Genomic DNA, 26424 nt, shown 5'->3' on the forward strand with positions numbered 1-26424 from the left:
TCAAGCAAAGGTGGTACAGTAGATTCTAATGGGTTGTATACATTTATCTCTTTTCTGTAAATACAATTTGTAAATGTAGAACGTGGTGTGATTCTTTGTTTTGCTTGTTTATTCTTTTTATATCTGAGATACATTACAAATATTAGTAGATTAAAACTTGGAAGTAATATTGCCTGCATGCTCAAAGATGAAAAAATAACCCTAACATCTAAATTATAATGCATTGTTACTCATTCAGTTTGCATAGACACTGATCATCTAAAGTAACTCCTATATTTTTTATTTTATTGGTAATATATGCATCAAAACTCTGGCTAATAGTGTATAAAATATAGTAAGAAATATGACACATTATGTGCATTATAGAAGAGATCCAAAGAAAATATCGTTTAGTGCCATTTTCTCCACAAAGGTTGCCCTTTGAAATTACTCAATTATTTCAAGGCTTTTATGCTATGATGGTTATTTCCACAGAGGTTCTTTTGCTCTGTCACCATAATGTCAAACGCTTTATTAAGGTAAAGTAAGCATTTACACTATGAATATTGTACTTTTATTTTCTATTTTGTGATCTCAGGTCTTTAATCATAAAAATCATATATCATATTAGGTTTTGGTATTTCCATGCTTCACATTCTGAAGTGGCTCCTATTAGCTTTGGGAATAATTACAGAGCCTAGAGTTATGTATTGCTGTGTAACAAATTATCCCAAAATTTAGAGGCTTAAACAACAATAAATATTTGTGATCTCACACAGTTTCTCTGGGTGAAGAATTTGGGAACAGTTTGGTTGGTTCTGCCTTGGGAATCTCTCATGAAGTTGCTGTGAATATATCAGCCAGGGCTACAGGCATGTGAAGGCTTGACTAGAGAGTTCTCTACCAAGATGGCTCTCTCAAGTGGATGGCGAGTTGGTGCTAGCTGTTGGCTGGACCCCTCAGTTCCTTACCACGTGGATTTTTTTTCATAGGGCGACTTGATTGTCCCCAAGACATGACAGCTGATTCCTCCCGAGTGAGAAATTCAAGAGAGAAACCAAGGTGGAAACTGCAGTGTCTTTCAAACTTTGTCTTGGAAGTCACTCATTGTCACTTCAACCATATTTTATTGGTCACAGGCCAGTCATAGTTCAGTGTGGGAAGATTCTACACAAGGAGTGACTAGCAAGAGGTGAAACTCAGTAGGAGCCGTCTTGGAGTTTGGCTATCACAATTTACAAATGTGTGTTTTGGTTAAAAGTATTGAATTGGGTTAGAGGATCATATTTATGTGCATAACCATTTCACTGACTCTTTGCAACCTCTAATTTCTAGCCTTCTTTAACATCTCAAACACTTATTTCTTGTAGTCCCCAGGGGCATATCATATGGGCTGATGAAGCTATATTCTGTTCTAGTGCCTTCTGTTGATGTCTAATGCCTGGAGGTGGAGTGGGGTTGAAGCTGGTTGAGGCTGGTGCCTCCATTGCTATGGCTTCATGTTTTAACCTACTCTGTTTGAGATCCATGCCTATGCTGTGTTTTCCAAGCACTCCCCAAATTATAAGCTCTCAAGCTGCTAAAATAAAGATGAACTCCATGAAATCCTTCTTATTTTAAATTTGTACCAGTTTCCACCCAAAAAAGTTTCTGTTTGCATCTCTGAATTATATACTTTATTCCTAAGTACCCAAAGAGTATGCTTCTATGTCTCACAGGGCTCAGACCTTGATCCACAGGCTGAGCTTTACCGTAATATGTACCACTGTGCTTTAGAAACGGTGTTGTCTTGCCTGTTTCATTTTATACTCAGCTAGAATATCTCAAGAAAATAAAGTATTTAAATTATTAGGAATTTTTCTTTTCAGTTCATCAGACCTGTCTGAATCCCAGCTTTAGGCTCTAACCAGCCATCTGCCACAATCTGCACAACATGGCATGTGTTAAACATATGTATCCCCAGTACTTTTAGTAGCTGTGTAAATAATATTCGTTGGAAAAATATTGAACTTAGAAGATTGTTAACCTATATGCTCATTAAATATATGTTGAGAAAAATCCAGATTTGGTTCTGTATGTCTTGGAATTATTCATTGCAAACATCTGTCAAGGTATCTTTGGTACTTTAATGGAATAATTAAACTCAAAATGGGCAGTGTGAAACTCAGGAGAAGCACCCTGGCATATCCTTCCCAAATACGGATAATTGATTTTCCTACATTTTATGTAAAGTGCTATGTAACTGTAGATTCAACACTCTTCTTCCCTCTTCCAACCAGCTGCATCTACTAAGCTCCTATCCTGAAGAATTTCAGGAACTGTAGTGCTTAAGTTCTTCTGAGAAGTTTTTTTTCATAAGCTATGGAATATGTCTGAGAAAACAAATAACAACATCTGAATTTCAGATTTAAATTAATATTAGCCATCATCGTCAATATCTACTCTTTTAAATAGACATTTTAATGAATTATAAAATCCTAGAGGAAAGAGTTTTTGAAAGATTGAAATTGTGTTACTTAAATGTTTAAAAGAACTCCATTATCAAATCGTCTAGGCATGATATTCTCTTTATAAAAAGATGTTTGAACTACTGAAGAACTTTTTAGTACTTTTAGAATAATTCAAGTTTTATGCTTCTTTAATCAGTTTTGGCAAGTTGAATATTTTTCAAGAAATTTGTTCATTTTGGATCCCTGTTGTGTTTGTGGTTATGTACCTTTTTCATTTCTAGTACTTTTTATTGCCTTCTCCCTTTTTTCTTCATCAATCTAGTAAGACATCTGTGTGTTTTATTAAACTTAAATTTTTTTGGCTTTGTTGATTCTTTGTATTTTATTTTTACCTTCAATTTAAGTAATAATTGTTCTTGTCTTTAACATCACCTTACAAGTTTATTCTTTTTTCCTTAAGTTGGATATTTAGTTTATAGATGTTCAGGCTTTCTTTTTTTTTTTTTTTTTTGCTGTACAAGTGCCTCTCACTGTTGCGGCCTCTCCCATTGTGGAGCACAGGCTCCGGATGCGCAGGCTCAGAGGCCATGGCTCACGGGCCAGCCACTTCGCGGCATGTGGGATCTTCCCGGACCAGGGCACAAACCCGTGTCCCCTGCATCGGCAGGCGGACTCTCAACCACTGCACCACCAGGGAAGCCCAGGCTTTCTTTTTTAACATAAGCAATAGATTACTAAATTTCCCATTTTGTAATGCTTTCTTTTTTATTCTATATATTTGATATGGAATATTTTTAAAATTGTTCAACTCTAAATATTTCTTCATTTCTGTTAAAATTTTTGTTTTATGCATGAATTGTTTTGAAATATGTTTTAAAATTTCTGAACTGTGAGATATAAAAATCACTAACTTTTTGTTATTGATTGCTAACTGTATTTTGTCTGGAAATGTGGTCTGTGTGATATCTGATCTTTGAATTTTGCTGAGATTTCTTTTGTAACATAATACATGGTTAATGTGTAAAATTTTCAATGCATGTTTGAAGAGAATATGTATTCTCTAATTGCTATATGGAGGGTTCAATATAAGTCCATTAAATCACGTTTTAATTTTATTATTCAAATATTCTATTTCTTTGTTAAAGTTTGTTGTCTGCATGACCTATCAATAAATAGCAGAGGGATGTTAAAACCTCACACTATGATAATGGGTTTCTTAATTTCTCCCTCTAGTTCTATCAGACTTTATTTATATATTTTGACTCTATCTCATTTGATGCATTGTGCCAACTTGAAGATCATTGTATCTACCTGGAGAATTTAATGTTTGTCATTATGTAGTTATTCTCTTCGTTCCTAATATTATTTTCTCACTTAAAATCTATTTGTCTAGAATTCATACCCATTCTAGCTTTCTTTTGGTTAGTTTTGTCTGATATATACTTTTACACCCTATTACTTCCAACCTTACTGTATTCTTGCACATTTCTCTTGCAAACACACATCTTTGATTTTGTTTTTCTGTCAGTTTTCTATCTTCTATCTAACAATTATTGTACTATGTAAGATCAACATATTACATTTATATTACCATCTGATTCTCCCACTTTTTTGTGTGTTTTCTATTACATAGTTTTTTCTTCTTTCTTTACTTTTTTGGGAAGGGGGGATGAGGGTGATTGTATTTTGTTCATTTGTTTGTTTCTTTCACTTTTCTGTCCCTCCTCTACCTCTCCATTTGGTTTATAATTTATGCTTTTCCATTTGGTTTATAATTTATGCTTTCAATACCTATTCTTTTAGTGGCTATCCTTGAAGTATCACTGTTTCAAGTTAAATTTAAAAACCTAGCAACTGTACAGCTAATCAATGTCTTAGTCTTCTCCCGTATGATAAAAATTCTTAAAACATTTTAACTAAGGTCAATGTTTTCTTAGTTACATGGGATTGTTGTTGAGTATTCTGGTTTATTTTTATTTTTTATCAATTTATTTATTTTTGGCTACATTGGGTCTTCATTGCTGCACGGGCTTTCTCTAGTTGTGGTGAGCACACGGCTACTCTTCATTGTGGTGCACGGGCTTCTCACTGTGGTGGCTTCTCTTGTTGCAGAGCAGGGGCCCTAGGTAGGTGCGTGGGCTTCAGTATGTGGCATGCGGGCTCAGTAGTTGTGGCTCGCAGGCTCAGTAGTTGTGGCACACAGGCTTAGTTGCTCCGCGGCATGTGGGATCTTCCCGGACCAGGGCTCAAACCCGTGTTCCCTGCGTTGGCAGGTGGATTCTTAACCACTGCACCACTAGGGAAGTCCTCTGGTTCTCTTTTTAGCCCCATAAAGTAGACAATAACATTTTTATTATTTTATACAAACAGTGTTTGTTTAGATTTGATGTGTGTTGATCAGTTTATTTTTTCACCATTCTTTCTTGTCTCAGATATTTCTTTTGAGGTCATTTCTGGAGTCAGGTTCATTTTCCTTGAAGTACAACCTTTAGAAGTTTTTTGAAGGTATATAGAAGATATACTCTCTCAATTTTTATTTTTCCTTCAGTTTTTAAATCCTTGTGACAATTGTCTTTCAATTACAATTTTTAGTCCATTTGTACTTATGTAATTACGAATGTATGCATGTTTGAATCTATCATTTTGCTACAGACTAGCTTTTGATTTGTCTAATATTTTCTAAGTTCTTTTTTTCCTCCTCTTTGCTCTCCTTTGGATAAATAAAATATTTTTGTATTTTATTTTTTCCCACCCTATTTCTTTGTTGGTTATACATACTTTTATTCTTTCAGTGATCACCCTAGAGCAGTGGTCCCCAACCTTTTTGGCACAAGGGACTGGTTTTATGGAAGACAGTTTTTCCATGGACTGGGGGGTGGGGGATGGTTCAGGATGATTCAAGCACATTACATTTATTGTGCGCTTTATTTCTATTATTATTACATTGTAATATATAATGAAATAATTATACAACTCACCATAATGCAGAATCAGTGGGAGACCTGAGCTTGTTTTCCTGCAACTAGATGGTCCCATCTGGGGGTGATGGAGACAGTGACACCCGAAGTGTGTTGCTTACGTCCAGTCTACTCCGTAAGATGCAGCTTAATTGTCACTTGCCACTCACTGATAGGGTTTTGATATGAGTCTTCGACTTATTGATTTATTATGGTCTCTGTGAGTCAAACCTCTCTGCTAATGATAATCTGTATTTGCAGCCACTCCCCAGCGCTAGCGTCACCGCCTCAGCTCCACCTCAGATCATCAGGCATTAGATTCTCATAAGGAGCACGCAGACTAGATCCCTCGCATGCGCAGTTCACAGTACGGTTCGCTTTCCTATGAGAATCTAATGCCGCCGCTCATCTGACAGGAGGCGGAGCTCAGGCAGTAATGTGAGCGATGGGGAGTGGCTGTAAATACAGATGAAGCTTCGTCTGCTTGCCCATCTCTCACCTCCTGCTGTGCGGCCCATTCCTAACAGGTCACGGACCAGTACCGGTCCATCACCTGGGGGTTGGGGAACCCTGCCCTAGAGAGTAAAACACATCACTGACTTAATCAGAGTCTACCTTTAATTAATATTGCCAATACTTTACAAGACCTTTATAGCTTTTAACTCCATTTACTCCCTATTTTTGTCATAACTTAAATTCCACATATGTGTTAAACCAAAAAGATAATATAATTATTGTTTTATTTTAAAACAACTTTATCAAGGTATAATTGGCATACAATAAAGTACATATATTTAAGTATAATTGGCATACAATAAAGTACCTATATTTAAGTGTATAGTTTTGACATATGTATACATCTGTGAAACCATCACCACAATCAAGATTAAAGTTTCTCCATGAGCTTTTGTAATCCCTTTCTCTTATCCCTTCAAACCTCCAGGCAACCACTGTTCTGCTTAGTTTGCATTTTCTAGAAATTTATATAAGTGTAATCATATAGTATGTACATATGTAACTGCTGTTAAATTTGTCTATTGGTTATTAATTTCAGTTATTATTTTTTAGTTTAGACTGTCCAGTTGATTTCAAAAAATAGATTCCAGTTCTTTGATAAAATTCATAATCTTTTAATCTATTTCTTGAACATATTAATTATAGTTATTTTGACTTCTATGTACATCATTAATGAGTTTATATTATCTATTTTTTTCTATTGGGTTTTCAGTAATTTTTCTTGTCTTGTCCTGTGTGCTTATTTTTTTTTAATTGAATATTAAGGATAATATGTGAAGAATTACAGAGATTCATGATGATATAATCTTTCCCAGGGAAAATTTAATTTTCTTCTGGAATGCAGGTAGAAAATGAGTTTCAGGCTTTGTTTGGGCTAGTCTGTTTCTGGTTTGTCCTCACTGTTGTGTTATAGCCCTTAATGTACCACATCTGAAATCCTAGACTTCATTCAGAGTTCCTGGTGTATCCTGAATTGGTGTATCCTGAATTCCAATTTTTGTTTCCTCAACATCATGAGACTGCTAAAACCTATGCTTAGGGTTTTTCTCTTAGTTATTCTTTGCTTGGTATTACCTCTCACCTACATAGTTTAGGTGTCAGCAAATACTCTATAGGAAATTGTGTTAGAATTTTGGGCTTACTTTCGGAGTTTCCCTTTTTCTGGTAGTTCGTCCCTTGTGTCCTTGTGGCATTGGTAGCCCAGAATTTCAATTTCTCTCTCTCTCACCCAGTGAAACTGCCTCAAATTTATAAGCCACAGTTTTCCATATGGTCTCTGAAAATCAGCAAATCTCCCAAGGGGAAAAAGCAGCAATAAATGAGAACTTATCTAAATGCATTTTTCTTTCAGGGATCTTGGCCTTCAATCTTGGCTGCCTTGTTTGCTCTTTGGTGCCTTCAAATAGCTGCCTTTGTTACAATAGACACTTTTGCTAGGTTGACAGTTATTTCCTCTCAGCACTTTGAAACACTGTTTTATGACATCCATTGTTACTGTTAGGATATCTTCTATGGGTATGGTTGTTGTTACTTTGAAGAAATCTGTCTTTACTGACTGATTTTAAGATCTTCTCTTTTTACATAAGTGAGCCCTCCAATTACTCCAGTTTACTTCTTGGAGAGAATTTCCTGGCTTCAATGCAGGAAGAGGGAAATCAGGCAGAGCCTGGTGTCTCCTTGAATTGAAGAGATGGAGTTTGGTGTGTGGGGAGGCCAAGACAGCTAGATTTCACAGGGCAGAATACTGGAGAGGAGAGAGGAACACAGCGAAATAACTCCAAAGATTTTTCAGATCTCCCTTGAGTCTTCAATTGAGTCATGATCAGCATATGCATGTGAGAAAACCACCCAAGGTGCCACTCAAAAGGAGCAGGGGTAAAGTCCTTGGCTCTCACACAGGGCCAGGAATAGTTTGTGTCTCCACAAGTCAGAGAGGAAAAATCTGGAATTTATGGTGCATCAGGTAGAGTACTCAGAACGATGGTAGTGGGACAAAATTAGCCCTAGGTTAAAGGCTTCTTTGATCCTACTAACAAAGTCTAAAAGCAAGACTCAATAGGATCAAACTGTTTACAAGTAATTTAAATGCATCTCAGAACAAAACTCAAAAATACTAATAGGAATACAGAAATATCTAGCACCCAAGAAGATGAAAATTGATAATGTCTGGAATTCATTAAAAACTTATCAGGCATGCAAAAATGCAGGAATATATGACCCATGATGGAAGAAAAATTAATCAATAGAACAAAGCCAGAAATGACACTGTTGACATAATTAGTAGACAAAGATATCAGAAATTATTACTGTAATTCATAAGCTGAAGAAGGTAGAGAAATGCTAACATGTGTTGAGACAGCAGATTTTAAATGCTTCATATTTGGTAATTCCAATATCTGAAGTCCTTGTATGGTCTAAATATTTTATTTGCTGTTTTTGTCAACTCTCACTCATAGTAACATTTCTTTTTGTGTTTGGCGAGTATTAATTTTGAACTAATACTTTAATAATATAATCTGTGGGAATTCTGAGGATTTAAATAGGCTTGTTTTCTTCTAGAATGTATTTGGGTTTGCCAAGTTTGGAATTCAGGAGACACTATTCATATGCTGAAGAAGGTAGAGAAATGCTAACATGTGTTGAGACAGCAGATTTTAAATGCTTCATATTTGGTAATTCCAATATCTCAAGTCCTTGTATGGTCTAAATATTTTATTTGCTGTTTTTGTCAACTCTCACTCATAGTAACATTTCTTTTTGTGTTTGGCGAGTATTAATTTTGAACTAATACTTTAATAATATAATCTGTGGGAATTCTGAGGATTTAAATAGGCTTGTTTTCCAAGTTTGGAATTCAGGAGACACTATTCTTTTAATTGGGCTTGCACTATTCATATGCTGAAGAAGGTAGAGAAATGCTAACATGTGTTGAGACAGCAGATTTTAAATGCTTCATATTTGGTAATTCCAATATCTGAAGTCCTTGTATGGTCTAAATATTTTATTTGCTGTTTTTGTCAACTCTCACTCATAGTAACATTTCTTTTTGTGTTTGGTGAGTATTAATTTTGAACTAATACTTTAATAATAGAATGTATTTGGGTTTGCCAAGTTTGGAATTCAGGAGACACTATTCTTTTAGGACAACTTTAGACTCTTTGGAGAATTGTGATTTACTGTGGAGACTCAGGTTCAGTTCCTAATATGCAGTATCTCCAGGTTTAGTTTTATTTCATTTTCTTAGTGCTCTTATGGGCCTTTGGCCCTAAAGTAACCCTAAATTTTAAATTTGCTCACTAGTACCCTTTAAATTTTAGCTTACTATACTTCTTGCTTCCTGCTCCTTTGCAATACACGAAAATGTACATTTGTTGTATTTTCACAATTATATTTATATTATATTTACATTATATTTATAGTATATAACACTTGCCAGGCACATAGTAGGTGTTCAACAAATGTGTAAAATGAATATTTTTATTGTGAAAATATTACCAACAAAATTAAGAATTTTCCATATAAGCTACTATCATAAACATCAAAATCTGTTTTTGCTTTCGAGTATGCCTTGTAATTTTTTTCTTGATAACTGGACATGATGTACCAGGTATACAGAGGCCTTTAGTAATATGGTGGTAAGATGTGGGGGAAGAGGAGGCATTCTATAGTCCTATGGTTAGGCCTCAGTGTTTTAGTGAGCCTATGCCTCTGGACTGTGGACTTACACGTGCTTCTTAGTTCCCCCACGGTTCTCTAAGGTGGGAGAGGATGGCTAGAGAGGGCTAGAGTTGGGTATTTCTTTTCCTCCAGATCACTTAGGTTCTGATTGAAATTCAGCAAGTTAGGTCTGGTGAAGTAACTTCTCCTGAGGGCAGTCCTTGTTAAGAAGAATAGATTCCATATAGGGGCAGGACAGGAATAAAGACACAGACGTAGAGAATGGGCTTGAGGACACAGGGAGGGGGAAGGGTAAGCTGGGATGAAGTGAGAGAGTAGTAATATACACTACCAAATGTAAAATAGATAGCTAGTGGGAAGCAGCTGCATAGCACAGGGAGATCAGCTCAGTACTTTGTGTCCCCCTAGAGGGGTGGGATAGGGAGGGTGGGAGAGAGATGCAAGAGGGAGGGGATATGGGGATATATGTATACATATAGCTGATTCACTTTGTTATACAGCAGAAACTAACATACCATTGTAAAGCAATAATTAAAAAAAAAAAGAAGAATAGAGTGTTCTGGCACATTTTTAAATGAGCCCCCCTCCTACCCCTCCTATGGCTAGGTTTCTCTGGAGTTTTTAACCTTAAGTCTTGTACACGCTAAGCCCTCCAGCAATTTGTTAATTACAGTTCAAGTCTTCCTATGCCAGCACCGGTTCCCAAGGCAGTTTTTTTTCCTGAGTTTCTGCTGTAGTCAGCTGTGACTCCCTGTATTCGCCTGTCTGCCTCTTTAATCATGGGGGCAATGGTTTGACCTCACCTCTGTTACAGAAAAGTTATTGATTTATTAGAAAAGTTATTGATTTTTCAGTCTGTTCATATATATGCAGAACTTGGAAACTGTTATGAATTTTTAATATCTTTATTTAGTAAATCTATAAATGGAATGGGTAGAGAAAACAACAAGTTTGCAAATTCAAGGAACCAGTCTGAGTTAGAGGACTTGTGGAAAGCTGTGAATGAAAGCGAAGTTCAGGACAGCAGGAAGGAGTCATGTATACATGGATACAGATGATAGGATACTGGAAATGTGGGTGACATGACAGAATTTTGGCCTGGTTTTGCCTTCCCAGTATTTACGGTTGTGGGAGGACCAGTCCCTCCTGTCCCATCTCCACCTGTGATCAGGGAGCTAGTGTCCAAACCTTGTGATTGATCAGGATTGCTTGAAACCACAGATCAGCCTTCAAGGGATTAGTTTTGACAACTTAACCTTTCTTTTTCAGTTGGATCAGTAGAATGTCCAACACTACATAAAAACCTATTTTAAAAGTATAAGTATTATTATTTTTCAAAGCTGGTATCCATATAATAATGATGATATAAAAATTTCATAATAATAGTGATGATACTAATGTGTAAAAACAGGAAGCTCTACTTTCTATCCCATCGCCCATTTCAAAATACAAAATTGTGATAATAACAACCTGTATCATTTCCAAAAATATTTTATTTTTTACTTTTTTTTTGATGGGTTTTGACTCCAAAAATGCTGTTTAATATGATTCCACTTAGTAGATACCTAGAAAGAAAGAACAAATAGATTTCATCAAAATGATAGACTATTACAATATTACATGTGTGCATGAATTAAGTGTGCTGCTAAATCTTATCTTACAATCTTATCTTAGGCTACAAGCTAAGATGTAATGTTAATTTAATATTCATTTTATTCAATAGCTCCTTTCTCCTTAAAAGGAAAAGTAACAGATAATAATAAGTGAATGCCTTTTATTTCCTTTTGGAGTTATGTTTTTTCCTCTTGAGCAATAATAAGCATTTTAAATCAATTAATTCTAAGAATGATCTAGTGGAAAGAGCCATATTATAATAGTAAAATATAATATTTGGACTTTCTCAATGAAACGGAAGATTTATTCCTGTTTTTCCTGTGGAGAATAATTTATGTCAATATTTGTTTATTTAGTGGATACATATTTTACTCAAAATTATTGTAATACATACATTTTTAAAAATTGACATTAAACCCTAGATCTGAAAATACTATAATTTTTGCTGTTTCTAACTGTGGTCTTATTTTCCTTTCTTTCTAGAACCTTTTGAAATACATATTATAATGCATATTTTTAGTATCATATGCAATTATATTTCAATTCTCCATATTTGATTTTCTGTCAGACTCAGTGAATCACAAACATTTTCTGTGTAAGCACCTACTTCTAATAAGGGATGATAACCATCTGTTCAATGTTTTTAAATTCTCTTTGTACACCGAAATAACAAGATTTGATCTGAATATTAATGAAATGGGGCCCTTATGGTACAAAAGTTTCATCATTTTATACTTATTATATAAAGCCATGTTTGTCTAACTAGAATATCCTTCATCCCTAATGATATTCTGGTGTGTTTTGTTAGATAATTTTCTTTGTTGGTGTCCCATCCGTGGAATAATTCTCTTATTTTAGTTACTTTTATTGACATTTTAAAATTAGTAAATCTTAAAAAATATCATGTTCTTATCAACTATACATTTATACAAATCAGTCATGAATTCTTCATATACTTATTTTAGTCTGACTGGAAGTAAAGTTCAATTAATTTTCAAGTGCTCTGATCCAATTTCACTTTATACTTTACTATTCTAGATATAAGAAATAGGACATATCAATTGTCACATATTCTAATATTTAAAATGTTAAATATTAACTTTAAAGAATCTTGTCAGTGTGTTACTTTGGGTTCATTTTATATATTAGGCATATGATGACAGATAAGACATAAGAAAGAATACTGTTTCTCATAACGGGTAAGACTAATTTCTTTTTTTTTAAACTAAAAGTCTTTTGAGTTAGCAGACTTTGAGCTAGTCTCTCACCAATACAACAAACCCTACAATCCTCAAATTTGACTGGATCATAAAAATCATGTAATCCAACCCATTACACTTGGCTTCAGTAGCACCCATTCCTCCTTGTTTGCCCTGAAGGGAACTTACTACCTCCTGAGAGAATCGATCCTATAAGCTCTTCTGATGATTACTCCAATTATGAAATATTTACCAGTGAGGATGATTTTGTAGAGGAGCTCATCTCTGACTTACATTTTAAGGCCCACAGGAAATATAGGTGTTAGTTGAGTGATGGGAGAAGAAGAGTATCCCAGGCAGAGGGTCAGCATGAACATAGGAAACTGCAACCTGTTTAGTGTTTATGCAACTAGAGTGAAAGGTAGGGAGTGGTGAGAGAGGAGAGGTAAACGTGGGTCAAGTCAAGCCTTGTATCCCATGATAAGGAACTTTAATTTTATACTGTAGGAGAAGAGTGATCATTGAAAGATTTAAAGTGAAGGGACGATGTGACCGTATTTATATTTTAGTTAGATTTATTGGGGGTGGATTGAGATGGGAAAAGAGGCTGGAGTAAGGAAGACCAGTTCGGTTGTTGCAACAGTCCCATTTAAGAGACAATGGGAATCCAAATTATGGGAGAAGAGCATGCATGGAAGTTTATAAAATAATAAGACTGTTGATTGAAATGGAAGGTGTGTAGAAATCAAGAATCAAGAATGAATTCAACCTTTAGTTATTTTGAAAATGATAAGATGGCAAAGTTAGAAGTAGGGGTGGATTTAGGGACGGAAAAGGTCAGATTGGAGATGTGGGTATACTGTGTGTTGGGACGAGAGGTGGAAATTTTGAATTCTTTTTTGTATACTGAGTTTGAATTGGCAGTAGGACATCGAGGAGGACAGTGGGTAGGTGGCTCTTCCAGTCTGAAGATCAGGAGGAAAAGTCTATGCTGGAGATATTGGGTGTTAAACCCACAGAGTGAGTGAGACTGTTGCCGAACCCAGCTCCAGCTGCTCGCGGCTTGAAAGCCAGTTCTTGAGAGACAAGTGTTGGTAGGAAAGGAAAGGTTGCTTTATTTTGGAGGGTGGCAACCAGGGGGTAGGGCAGATGCCTGTCCAAAGGCCAACTCCCCCCTTGACAATCAGGGGGCAAGAGATTTTATAGACAGAGGGAGGGGGCTACATGCAGAAACAATCTAGTCAGCTCTGACAGTCATCTTGAAATTGGTCATCGGTGGTTTGACCAGCGTCACCTTGGTTGTTTTAAGTACAGTTAATCTTTGGTTCCAGGGTTTGTTCCTATTTCTTTGAGGCCAGTTCTTGGAATTGTGGCAGCTTATGTCATGGCTTCAATTTCATGGCTTCAATTTGGTCATCATGTAGTTATCCTCCTCCACTTGGTGGGGGCTTCAGTATCTGCAAAACAGCTCATAGGATATGGCTCAGAATACTATCTATAGACCTTAAGAAGGAACTAAAGGTCCTTGACTATGCTTAATGATTAAACTATTGTTATTTGGTCTCCTTTGACTGTTTTCCTTTGTTTCTGCATTTTCTCACTTCTCTGATTAACTTTTTTTTTTTATGGCTGTGTTGGGTCTTCATTGCTGTGCGTGGACTTTCTCTAGTTGTGGCGAGTGGGGGCTACTTGTTGAGGTGTGCAGGCTTCTCATTGCGGTGGCTTCTCTTTGTTGTGGAGCACGGGCTGTAGGCGCATGGGCTTCAGTAGTTGCAGCACGTGGGTTCAGTAGTTGTGTCTCACGGGTTCTAGAGCACAGGCTCAGTAGTTGTGGCATGTGGGCTTAGTTGCTCCATGGCATGTGGGATCTTCCCGGACCAGAGGGCAAGGACCATAGGGTCCTGCTCCATTTCAAGACCATGTAGTGGTATGACAAGGAGAAAGACTGAGGGCAGACCATGAGGAACATTATTGTTTATGTGACAAGCAGAATAGATGCCCCCCAAAGTGATAAGAATAAACAAAGTGGAAAAAGCACAAGGAGTATTTGGTGTTAGGGAAGCCAAAGAAGTAGAGTGTCAAAAAGGACAGAGTGGATACTGCAGTGTCAGATGCAGCCGAAATGTCCTGTAAGTTAAAGGCCAGTATATTTCTATTGCGTTTGGCAATGGTGGGGGCCATTAACATTTGCCAGAACCATTTCAATAGAGTGTCTGCATTGCAAGTAAGATCTCAGTGAGTGCGGCTGATGGAGATTACTCTCTCTTGAAGTCTGGATGAGAAGGGAAGTTGAATGGATGGTAGTTCAAGGATATGAGGTCAAGAAAGCCTTGTTTATAGGATGGACTTAAGAGGCTTTAGAGGCAGAGGGAAGAGAACCCGGAGAGTGGGAGAGATTGGAAACACAAAGGAGAGAAAGAATGGATGATGAAGCAAGGCACCAAGAGAGAGGAGGGTATGTTTTTAAAAAGGCACACATGGTGTCTTTTGCAGGAGGAGCACAAAGAAAAACAGAAGAAGAAAGTAAGAATAACAGAGAAAGTAGATAAGTGGATGAATGTGAGTGGGAAGAAGGTTGAAGGAAATCATATTTAGTAGTAGCAATGTTTTCTTGAGGTTGAGACGAAGGTCGTATTCTGAGAGTGAAAGAGGCTTAGTAGGAGTTTTGAGATGAAATGTGAAATGGATGTATTAATGTGCAGTGCTGTGGTAGCAGCTGAAGTTGGGGATCGTGATTATGTAGTAGCTTATCAACCCATTTGTGTAGCTTTTTCCACAGAAGTTTACTGAAATTGGAGAAAACAAATTGTAGCTCGGAATCAGAATTGGGGTTTTGAAGGGCAAGTATAAAATAAACCTGGGGTGCACAAGAAACAAGGGTGCTGCGGAAAAGAAGGTCTGATAAGGACACAGGAGCTTCATGCTGAGTAGGAGGGAATAGATCTCAGGAGGTAGTTAATTTATGGGGAGAAAATGAGGAGGAGGTGAAGCTTGAAGAACTGCAGTGCTCACAGGGCTCACAGGGCGGGTGCGGTAGGCACCAGATTTACAAAGACAGAGGGCTTTTAGTCATACAGTGGAATATTGTTTGTTTGTGTGTCCCTTCCTTTTTAATCTATTGGGCAAATATTTATTTATTTAAGACGTTCTATGTGTCAGTGCCATGGGGACACCAGTGGTGAGGAAGACAAGTATGGCCTCACCGTGTTGCAGGTTGTAGACAGGTGTGGTGCACGCTCAGTAGACAGCAAACTAGACAGTCTTGGGCATTAGGTCTTTGAGATTGAGTGGTCTGAGTGATGACTACATCACTGCCAACAAGATGTGTTTTCCTGCATATTTTACTTGTAGAATTTTTCTTTTGGAGGACAGGTCTTAATTTTCCTTCTAGAATCTGCCCATCAGTATTTCATCCAATATAAATAGTTTACCATGTGTTTTGCTGAGTACTAGGGACGTAAAAAAAAAAAAGTAAAGATTCCACATGGGCTATTTTTAACCCCATTTTTTCTTACCTTCTCAGGGCCTTTTATTCACTGGTCATGTTGTATCTGGTAAGACAATGCTAACTACAGTAATAAAACCCTACAAAACATAGAATTGACTACATCTCAATTGAATTTCTCACTCACTTAAGCCCCAAACATGGCAGGCACCTCTGTTCCAAGCAGTGATTCAAGAACCCAGGGACCTTTCATCTTAGGGCTCTACATTTTTCAACTTGTTTGCCATACTTGCCTTGCATTTGCGGGTCAATGTAGCGCTAGGGAACTAATTTCCTCTGGCTCTAGGAGTGGAGCATGTGACATAGACTTAGTTAATCATTGCTTTTCATAACTCTGGCTATGGTGATTGGTTCAGGACCCAAACAAGCCCAAGTGGAGTTAATCACATGACTTTTCAAGAAATGCTAGGGCAAAAGCAGTATGCTTTCCTCCCCAGACGAAAATGAAGACACATTCATCAGGATTGCTACAGTCATTTTAGGGTTACAACGAGTACGTATGAATGTGCTGGAGGAGCTGGCTGAGATGGGACCCCACCCTGAAGGAACAGAGCTGGAAAATGCAGATAAATTAAACCTTGGTCATATTGTCTGAGTGCTGGATGAAGCCTTTCTTGAAGTCATATTATTGTTTAGTTAAACTAAATCTACATTCGTTTCTAAACATTTATAGTAAGGAGAAAACTATTTTTTGTTCAGGGAACAAATATCCTTGTTAGGAAATATGAGAAGCCTATAGACTTATAGTTTAAGCTGGTATTAGTTTTTTGTTTGTTTTATTTTTGTTTTTTAATTTAAAAATGATACTTACTTATATCTTTTGTAACACCGTTTTCAGAGCACATCTGAAGTCCAAGTGTTCTGTAGTGATTAAAAGCAAGGGTTTGGAACCATTGTTTTTGTTATTTGCAACAGAAAATATTCTTACTGGTATGTTAAATGCCTGCTATGCTGATTTTGACTGCTTTTTGACCCCAACAAATTAAATATATTCCTTTAACTAACTGCAGATTACATTTGTTTCTTATGTATATCTATGTATACATTAAGTAGTTGCATGTACACATTATGTATACATTATAATCGGCTGCATCATATGTAGGATATTTTGCAGCAGAAGACTTAATGGATAGTAGTGTTAACTTCAGTTTAGCGTCCTCTTGAGGAAAATGCCTGCTTTCATATTTCCTGGTCAGGGTAGTATGTGTAATGCCATACTTTTCCCTCTAAATTAAATAAATCTTGCTTGGACTTCCCACTCATTAAGGTGAACAGAGAGTACAAAATTCGTAATATTTTATTTAGATCATCTTTTTTATATCTAAAGTTTAAAGCAGTCCCAGGGCTTATAGGGGTCCTGGAAACAAATCCTTGAGTCTGCATTTACCTGTCTTCCGCTCTCCCATTGCTGCTTGGGTGATGGTCTTCTGCCTCTTCTTTAGCACAATGGTGCCATCTAAGAGAGTGTAGGTTTGCAACCTCAGGGACTTCCTGGGTGAAATCTTAAACTGGCCCCGTTCTTGGAGGGAAAGGACAGACCAAAGAATGAGGCAGACTGCTCCAGATTGGTAGGTTTAGCAAGCAAATGAACTTATGTATGAGGCTTGTCTTGAGTGGCCGCAAGACAAGTAGATCTCTATACTTGCCCACCAGGGTCAAAAGTTTATACAGAGGCCTTAACTGGGTTCGTCACATATTCTGTGCAGATGGTCTCAATAACACATTGCTCTCTCAAGACTGTCTTCTTGAAAACGGTCCCACTGGGGGTGCGGTGGGCAGAATGTACATTCCAAGGCCAGGGGAGGGGGTGAAGAACCTCTGATTGCCCAGGTCCAACTCCTGGGTCAGCCAGCTGTCACATCCTCTCGATGACCTCCACCATCCTAACCAGGTCACTGTGTTCCTAACGAAGGTGGGTGGCTGCTCTATTGGCTCCTTCCTTTGGGGTCAGTTCAGTCTCCTTACCTGAATTCCAAGGCCATGACCCTTGATACTTTGGCCTTCACCAGCATCCATGGAATCAAACCCAAATGAGGTTCTGTCACCTTGGAGGCCAAAATCTTTGTATCCTCAGTGAATCTAGACACCCTCACCCTATTTAATCTTGCCTTAACAACTTCCCAGGAGTACATTAATCTCTTCCCTGGAAGCACAAACACTTCTACTCCTTCTCCTCTGAGATAGTTTAGTTTATTTCTTTGTTCAAGGCCTCTTTGTGAAAATTATGCCTGAAGAAAAGGAACCCAGAACTTAGCATAAAAGTCTGGCTGTGAGGTACAAAGGAAATGTTCCTTTCTATTATTTTGCTGATGAGGACACAGCAGCAAAAAAGCCAAGAAACCAAGTAGTCTCTCCATAATTCTCTTACACTCATCTACCTCTGTCTTCCACCGTATATGTGAGCTCATCATATATTTTAAAATATGCTTTTAGGTCATTATCCTTGTTAGAATCTTATGACATCTTAGTGGTTCTAAACCTACTGTATCTCCAGGAAAGATTCTGAGGTTCTAGGCTATTTCAGTTTACTTTAATCAACATTCGTAACAATCCCTGTGCCCTCCAACCCTAACCTCCAACACAGATATAGGCTTGTGTACCACCTTGATGCTTCGGATTGTTTTAAGATTTGTTTTCCAATTACCTTGACCATATCAAAGATTATAGTCCATACAGTGCAAGACAGATTTTATTAGTAACATAAACATACACTCAGATTTACAAATATATCTATGATTAAAATAAAAGTCGTTACCACCTTGTCAGAAATATACCCCTCCTAGTGATGTCTTTTACCTCTGTTGACCTATGAAGACTGTTTTCACTCAGTTATCTCCTGAAACTCCTCTAAAATGTTAAAAAAAACTCTGAATTCTGTGACCTATAGGAAAGGTGGCGTATAACTTATTGTCCAAACCAGTGCACTTCAGAAAGGAAGGGGGCACTATTAATAATTATTCTAGGACAACAGTTATAAGCCACTGTTGTCCCAGGGAAACCAAATATATGGTCACACTGCAGGGGAGGAGATAGTGCATTTTCATGTGACATCCTGGGGTAACTCTGAGGTTCCTAGTTTGATTAGATTGCATGGGGAGTCAGCTGATGGCCATCTGTGTATACAGCTTTCTATCATTAGGATGGACACTCAATGAGTTAAGTTGAAGTAGCTTATGGGAAAAATTTTTAATGTGATTTGACTCAACATTTGGGTCACACCAGTTCTGGCCTTAATATATTTTATTGTGTGTTTCAAGTGAATTGCAAGCCGTGTTAACGTGCCATTTTGTTCTAATGACTCTAATGACTGAAATTAGTGCCAGGCAATGAGTTTGGCGATGACAGCATAAATGGTACTGTCACATTTCTCATTTTACTAACTCTGTATTATTTCAGCCATGTACAGTTAACCCACTGTATTTTATTTGCAAAGCACTCTTAAGTCACCAGCATTATTATCTGACTTTTAAAATACATCCATTAGTGAATTTTTTGACATATGCATATGTTAAGAAAGAAATTCGCATTTAAATTTTCCAAGAGCTCTAATTGCTGGTCTTAGCATTTCTTCAATATCAACTGCTGAATTAAATAAATAGGTCAAGGCTGAAGGACTTGCAGCAAAGGGAACATTGAGTCAAATCAGTCTAAAATAAGATCACATTTTCATTAAATATCCAAATGATGGTTGACTTTGAACACTTCCTACCCTGCTCACAGCTATATCTCCAGCACCTAGAACCACAGCTGGCATGTAAGCACACATTTAATATTTGCTCAATAAGCACACATTAAATATTTGTTCAAAGAATAAATAATATTCTCTACAGCTTGCTTTAAGATATTCGTGGCATGGGTTTTTTACTCTCAAGCATTCTGTGTTAAATATCTGTTTATAATATTCCTGTCAATGTGTTGTGTGGAGACTTGCAAATCCCTGGCTTTCTATAATTATTGATTCAGTTAATCAACAAGTTCTGTAAGGCTGTAATTTGCAGCGTTAGTATCCTTTGCTTCAGTAGAACATTTTCCACATTCTTCTTTCAGTTATAATTCACATTCCCCCTGACTTTCAGATTTGTCCTTTGCTTCTCTTGTGCAGGCCAAGAAACCAGATAATGTAACCAAATCCGTTTTTGCTCCATTTAAAGTTTTATCTAGGGTAGTGTTTCTGTGAGTCTGGTTTCCAAATGAAATCTGAAGTGCTATTTTAATGAAAGAAAGGGACAAGGGAAAATTAGTAGTTAAATCTTAAAAGATGATTTCTTTTAAGATTACTGTAGGTAATCTTAAGGCTACTGAGGTAGCCTACGTGAGAGCTACTATCTGTCCCTAGAGAGACCATTTGCAGATGGAAATATACATATTTTCCCCATACCTTTAACATATCATCAAAAAAAGGGAATATTTTCTCTAGTGAGAAATTTTATTGTTAAGGTTTCAGGCCTACCCTATTTGAATTGTAGTTCCTATATGTGAATCATCTCCTTTATCATTATTTAGATAAACTTTCTCTTAGGAGAAGCCAGGGTGACCTATGTTTATTTTTTTCTTAATCCTGTTTTTTTTTTTTTTAATCTTTCTCACCTTTCAGGATACTAGTGCTCTCAGTTCTCTTTATCATAAATCAAAATATTTATCTGGACTGATTATGATACTAGTAATTTTTACTTTAGTGTTCATCTTAATACATTTTCCTCTTTGAAGTATTTGCATTTTAACATTCTTTTTTTCTTTTTTTATTGAAGTATAAAGTATAGTTGATGTACAGTATTATATGTTACAATATTATACATTGTTTCACAATGTTTAAAGGTTATACTCCACTTATAGTTATTATAAAATATTGGCCCTATTCCCTGTGGTTTACAATATATCCTTGTAGCTTATTTTATACACAATAGTTTGTACCTCTTAATCCCATACCCCTGTATTTCCCCTCCTCTTTCCTTCTCCTCATTGGTAACCACTAGTTTGTTCTCTATATCTGAGTCTGCTTTTTTGTTGTTGTTATATTCACTACGTTGTTTTAGTTTTTAGATTCCACATATAAGTGACATCATACAGTATTTCTCTTTCTGTCTGACTTATTTCACTTAGCATAATACCCTCTGAGTCCATCCATGTTGTTGCAAATGGCAAAATTTCATTCTTTTATGTGGCTGAGTAGTATTCCATTGTATATGTACACCACATCTTCTTTATCCATTCATCTGTTGATGGACACTTGCTTCAGTATCTTGGCAATTGTAAGTAATGCTGCTATGAATATTGGGGTGAATGTATCATTTTGAATTAGGGTTTTTGTGGGTTTTTTTTTTTTTTGATATATACCCAAGAGTGGAATTGCTGGGTCATGTGGTAGTTCTGTTTTTAGTTTTTTGAGGAACCTCCATACTATTTTCCACAGTGGCTGCACCAATTTACATTCCCACCAATACTGTACAAGTGTTCCCTTTTCTCTGCATCCTCACCAACATTTGTTATTTGTGTTCTTTTTGATGATAGCCATTGTGACAGATGTGAGATGATATCTCATTGTGGTTTTGATTTGCATTTCCCTGATGATTAGTGATGTTGAGCATCTTTTCATGTTCCTGTTGGCCATCTGCATGTCCTCTTTGGAAAAATGTTTATTCAGGCCTTCCTCCCACTTTTTAATCAGGTTGTTTGTGTTTTTTTGATGTTGAGTTGTATGAGCTGTTTATATATTTTGGGTGTTAACTCATTGTCCGTCATATCATTTGCAAATATTTTCTCCCATCCGGTAGGTTGTCTTTTCGTTTTGTTGATGGTTGCCTTTGCTGTGGAAAAGCTTTTAAGCTTAATTAGGTCCCATTTGTTTATTTTTACTTTTATTTCCTTTGCTTTAGGAGACAGATCCAAAACAATATTGCTACAATTTTATGTCAAAGAGTGTTCTGCCTGTGTTTTCCTCTATGAGTTTTAGGGTTTCCAGTCCTACATTTTGAACTTTAATCCATTTTGAGTTTATTTTTATATATGGTGTTAGAGACTGTTCTAGTTTCATTCTTTTACATGTAGCTGTCCAGTTTTCCCAAGCACCACTTATTGAAGAGACTGTCTTTTCTCCATTGTATATTCTTACCTCCTTTGTCATAGATTAATTGACCATCCTTTCCAATTTTAGCCATTGTCTTTATAAATGGAATTTTAGGTATTATGTTTTGCTAGGAGCCGTACCAACACCATAACACATGCACACGCCACCAGGCCCCACACACCCCACAGACTTGGGCACCAGCCTGTATGTGGTTATGGATATTTTAGCTAAGAGTAAGGCTAAGCCTTCTGTCTCTTATGACAGAGACTTTATTTTTACTGTTCATGTTTGCATGTACCTTTAACAACTGGATCTTCTTATAAGTGAAGTATGACTTGGTTTTATCATCTGGCCAGTATTGGGAATGGGTCTATGGAAGCAAGAGGGAATTATATGGAATTTATGCAACATCGTTACCATTTGCCTTACTTAAGTAGTTTCAGTAAATGAACCAAAAACATATTTGTGAAATAAAAAGTAGCAGGTAATAGTGTCCTAATTAATTTGTTTTCATCACAGCCTAGTGAATGATGTCTGTATACCAGATTCTCATACTAGTATTGTTTGCTCTAGGATGATGATATGGGGGTTGTCTTGGACTTCACCATTTACGTACAAAAGAGCAAAAAGGACATTAGATAGTGGTTTCACCTGTAAGACAAGTGCTAGGGCAAAGGCTTCAGAGTATTTGTGAGATAATAGAGATTCACTAAAATAAAGCAAAGCTGTATGGATTTTGAGTTACGGTGTACACTGATTTCCAATAATATTTATATTGCAGGTCAGTTGCTTCGGTTAAAAATGTTTCGAGAGGATCATGGATCGTGGATGACAATGTTCTTCAGCACAATTCTCTTTCTCTTCATATTTTCCCACATATACAACACGATTCTTCTAATGGATGGGAACATGGGGTAGGTTGTCTTTCCCCTTTCTACTGTGGTGAGTGTTATATTTGAAACTTGTAAGAATTCAATAATTTTTTAGTTTGTAGTAACCTAAATCTTCGTTACAAATATTCTACCCTAATAGGGATAATCTGTGCATTTTTCTTGAGACATTTAGAGTCTTTTATCCAAGAAGCTTATCGCACTTTGCAATACTTATATAATGTTCCTTATTCTTTAGGTCTTCTCTGTGGAGTAGTCTGAGAGCAGGTAGTAATTTCATTATAGTGACAGAGAGTATGAGAATCAGGAAATCTTCTTGACTCGTTTATAATCACACAATCAGTAGAACTGTCCTAAGATGTAGCTCTCCAGGTTTGCAATTACATTGCTCTACAATGCGTGGCTAAATAAAAGTGTTTGATACTGGTGGCATTTTTTTTTTTAAACTCTCTTGGCAGTTCCAACAGAGAGAGCTTTGTTATAAATGGGCCTTTTTAAAAGTGGGCCACCCTGTATTAAGTCCAAGGTTGTAATCTATACTTATCAAATCACTAATCAAATCACCATGGCATGAAGGTGTGCTAACAAGTAGATTGTAGATTTTTTTTTTAACTTTCTCCAGTTCTTGGTTTGCTCTTTACAAGTTTTAAGGGCAGAATGTAAGGAGAATACCTTAACTTACAGCTTTAAGAATTAGATTAGTGACAATAAGAAACCACTTTAGATACTTGTTGTACACTGAAGTAGTTCCTCTAGAAGGTTTTGATCTATCCTCTCCAATAGATTGGAAAGCTAGCTCGTATCCTTTTCTTCTAAATGTAGGCCAGGCAAGACTGCTGGCCAGTTCCACGGTGCAATTATTTTGATGTTATGTATAGATTTTGTCCACCACTGTTCAGTGCTGAGAGGGATAACTCAATTAAAATTTTATTGTTTTCTTCCCACCATTAAAGAGATGAATAGTAAAAGAAAAGCAGGTACTTCACAAGGTTTATACTTTAGTCCATACTAACAAGTGGTAAATTCAAGAATGTGATTGCAGATCAAATATTCAGGCTTTAGGAAGTTATTAAAATGCTTTGTCTGTAATTATTTCTTGGGCTTCAAATGATGCCATTCCTACTGGGTCTATTTTTAAATGGTGGAGTTACAGATTCTAACCCATGGCTAGTCAGAATAAGCCTCAGCCTTAGAACAGTGCCTGTATAATGGAACCAGGTAATGGTGTGTTCCTGGATTTATCTAACACAATCAAAAGTCTCTCTGAGAGGAACTGTGCATTCTCAGCCCTGGGACCAGAAGAGGAAGTGATCCATGTAAAACTTACTCTTTTTAAGCTGTTGCTGGAAATAAAATGTTAAATAGTATATGTACATAAAATATATCCTTTGCTCTGAAGTTGACTTTTCATCTAATTCTACTTTTTTTTTAATATGGAGCTAATGAGGTCTGTGCTAACCAGAAGTGCTTACTCTTTACTCTTACTCTTACTTCTTTAATTCTGAAAGAAGCAGAATTAAAAATAATAAATTAAATGCAATAATAGATATTCCATGGCACATTGTAAAACAATCAACAGCTAATAACAACGCTAACCTTAGTGAGAGCTAACAGTTATTGACCACTCAGTAAGAGACACAAATTGTTTCAAACCTCACAATGACCCTCTGCAATAGGTATTTTTATTATCTCCATTTTACAGATCAAGAAACTGAGAACCAGAGAGGTTTTGTCACTTGCCCAAAGTTACATTATAATTAAATCTCTATTTTAAGCAGTAATAGAGAAGGGGTTGAGCTATTAAGTAGTGAATTCTAGTAATGCAGCCTGCTCTTAAGCTAGCACACATTTGATGGATGGTTGATCCTGTTGCTCAATCACCATATGCCTATTAGCCTTTCTTTGTATTTTTATCATTCAAGCTGAATTTGAAAATTGAAAGAAGTAGGAGATATGTGCAGGAAATAAGAGAAGAGTTAGTCTAGAATTTATGTGTATCTGTCTTAAGTAAAATTGAAGGTGATTGTCTTTTATTCTCAGACTACATAAATTCCATAGTCTTATGTAACTCGAACTCTTCACCAATATGCCTCATCTTTGTTGAAAAGGATCTTTGCTTGAGAGGACATCTTTAATGGTGCTACTTTTTGAAGAAAAATCCAAAGCAAGGGGAAAATGGTTTATTTCTACACATTTAAAAGTTAAATCTCCATTTATAAAAGATGTATTATCAACAGTTACAACACATGCCATTTGAACTAGTGAGCGCTTTAATGTAGAAATGCAAACCTGGAGGAAAATCAGTTCTTAGAGCAGGTGGCTACCACTGTGCCTTTGGGGTGGAAGCACCATGTTACCTGAGGCATTGCCCTATCCTGTTTAGGGCAGGGAATGATGGAGCCAGAAGGGTACAGAAAGGACAACAGGCTGGTTTTATATCAGAGGATTGCTGGTGGTAGAGAGGAATTCTGGCTTCTTTACACTGAATCTGATTTGCATTGGGGATTTCAACCTGTGCTGGTCTGTGGATCTTTCTAGGAATATTGGTCTAGAACCATTCTGAAAAGGATTTCAAGGATTTTCTATGATGGCTAGACTTGCGTTTATGTATTTTAGAACTCCTTTCCAAAACAGAATCTGTGAGGCCTACAGAGAGTGGATTTAGGATTTAAGAAAGGAAAAAATGAAGTTTCCCTAGAATAATTTGCTTTTTTTCCCTCCCTTTTCCCCCCCAATTTTAGAATTGTTTGTAAATTTAGTCTCAACCAGAGTCCCTTGATCCCTTGTTACGGAGAACAAAGTCCCTAGGTTTACCTGATCAGAACTGATAGTTTTAGCCAGAGCTCGCTTGATAAGAGTCAAGTTGCGTGCTCCTGGAGCTCTCATTACAGTGAGTGCCCTGAAGTGTACACTCACTCATGGCTTCAGCGATCTGTGGGAAGCCAGGCTGAGAGGCAGTGAGGTGGAGAGGGAAAGAGGGGAGTTAGAGATGTGCTGAAGGGACCAAGACAATCCCTATTTCCTACACTCAGGGGAAAGTCTCCTCTCACCTTTGATTCTCCCTCCACACCTCCTGCCACCAAAGTGCTGCTTTATTCTTTAAGTCACCAAGATGAACTCAATTCATCTTCCATAAATGTGTGAGGTCGTAGGTGAGGGTTCTGCTGCAGAGAAAGCTCTCATCCTGGGCAGACTTTTACATCTAGAGATTTTATGAACAACTTCCTTTTTACAAGGTGGCAGACTAGCTAACCTGAAGCCTCTCCTCCTACAAAACCTTCAGGAATGCTGAAAAATACAATGCAGACTTAGACTTCTTTTCCCTCTTCATTTAATATTATTTGCTTATTTTTATTTTTTAGATCCGATTAACATTGATTGAAATATAGTTGATTGACAATATTATGTCTGTTTCAGTGTACTGTATAGGGATTTGACATTTGCACACATTATGAAATGATCACTATGATAAGTTTAGTAACCATCTGTCCCCATACAAAGTTATTACAATATTATTGACCATATTCCTTATGCTTAATATTACATACCTGTGGCTTATTTATTTTATAACT

The 26424-nt window shown here is 36.8% G+C and overlaps 1 protein-coding gene across 1 annotated transcript in view; it reads left to right on the forward strand.

Moving 5' to 3' along the window:
* LOC112396666 (transmembrane protein 117) overlaps positions 1-26424 on the forward strand; it is a 317352-nt gene that overhangs the window by 64478 nt on the left and 226450 nt on the right. The window contains exon 2 of the mRNA XM_024740450.1: positions 22744-22876. Coding sequence (XP_024596218.1) covers positions 22744-22876 — 133 coding nt within the window. The remainder of the gene's footprint in view (positions 1-22743; positions 22877-26424) is intronic.

Source organism: Neophocaena asiaeorientalis, unplaced genomic scaffold, assembly GCF_003031525.2.
Source record: "Neophocaena asiaeorientalis asiaeorientalis breed wild unplaced genomic scaffold, Neophocaena_asiaeorientalis_V1.1 scaffold340, whole genome shotgun sequence".
In the NCBI taxonomy this organism is placed as follows: domain Eukaryota; kingdom Metazoa; phylum Chordata; class Mammalia; order Artiodactyla; family Phocoenidae; genus Neophocaena; species Neophocaena asiaeorientalis.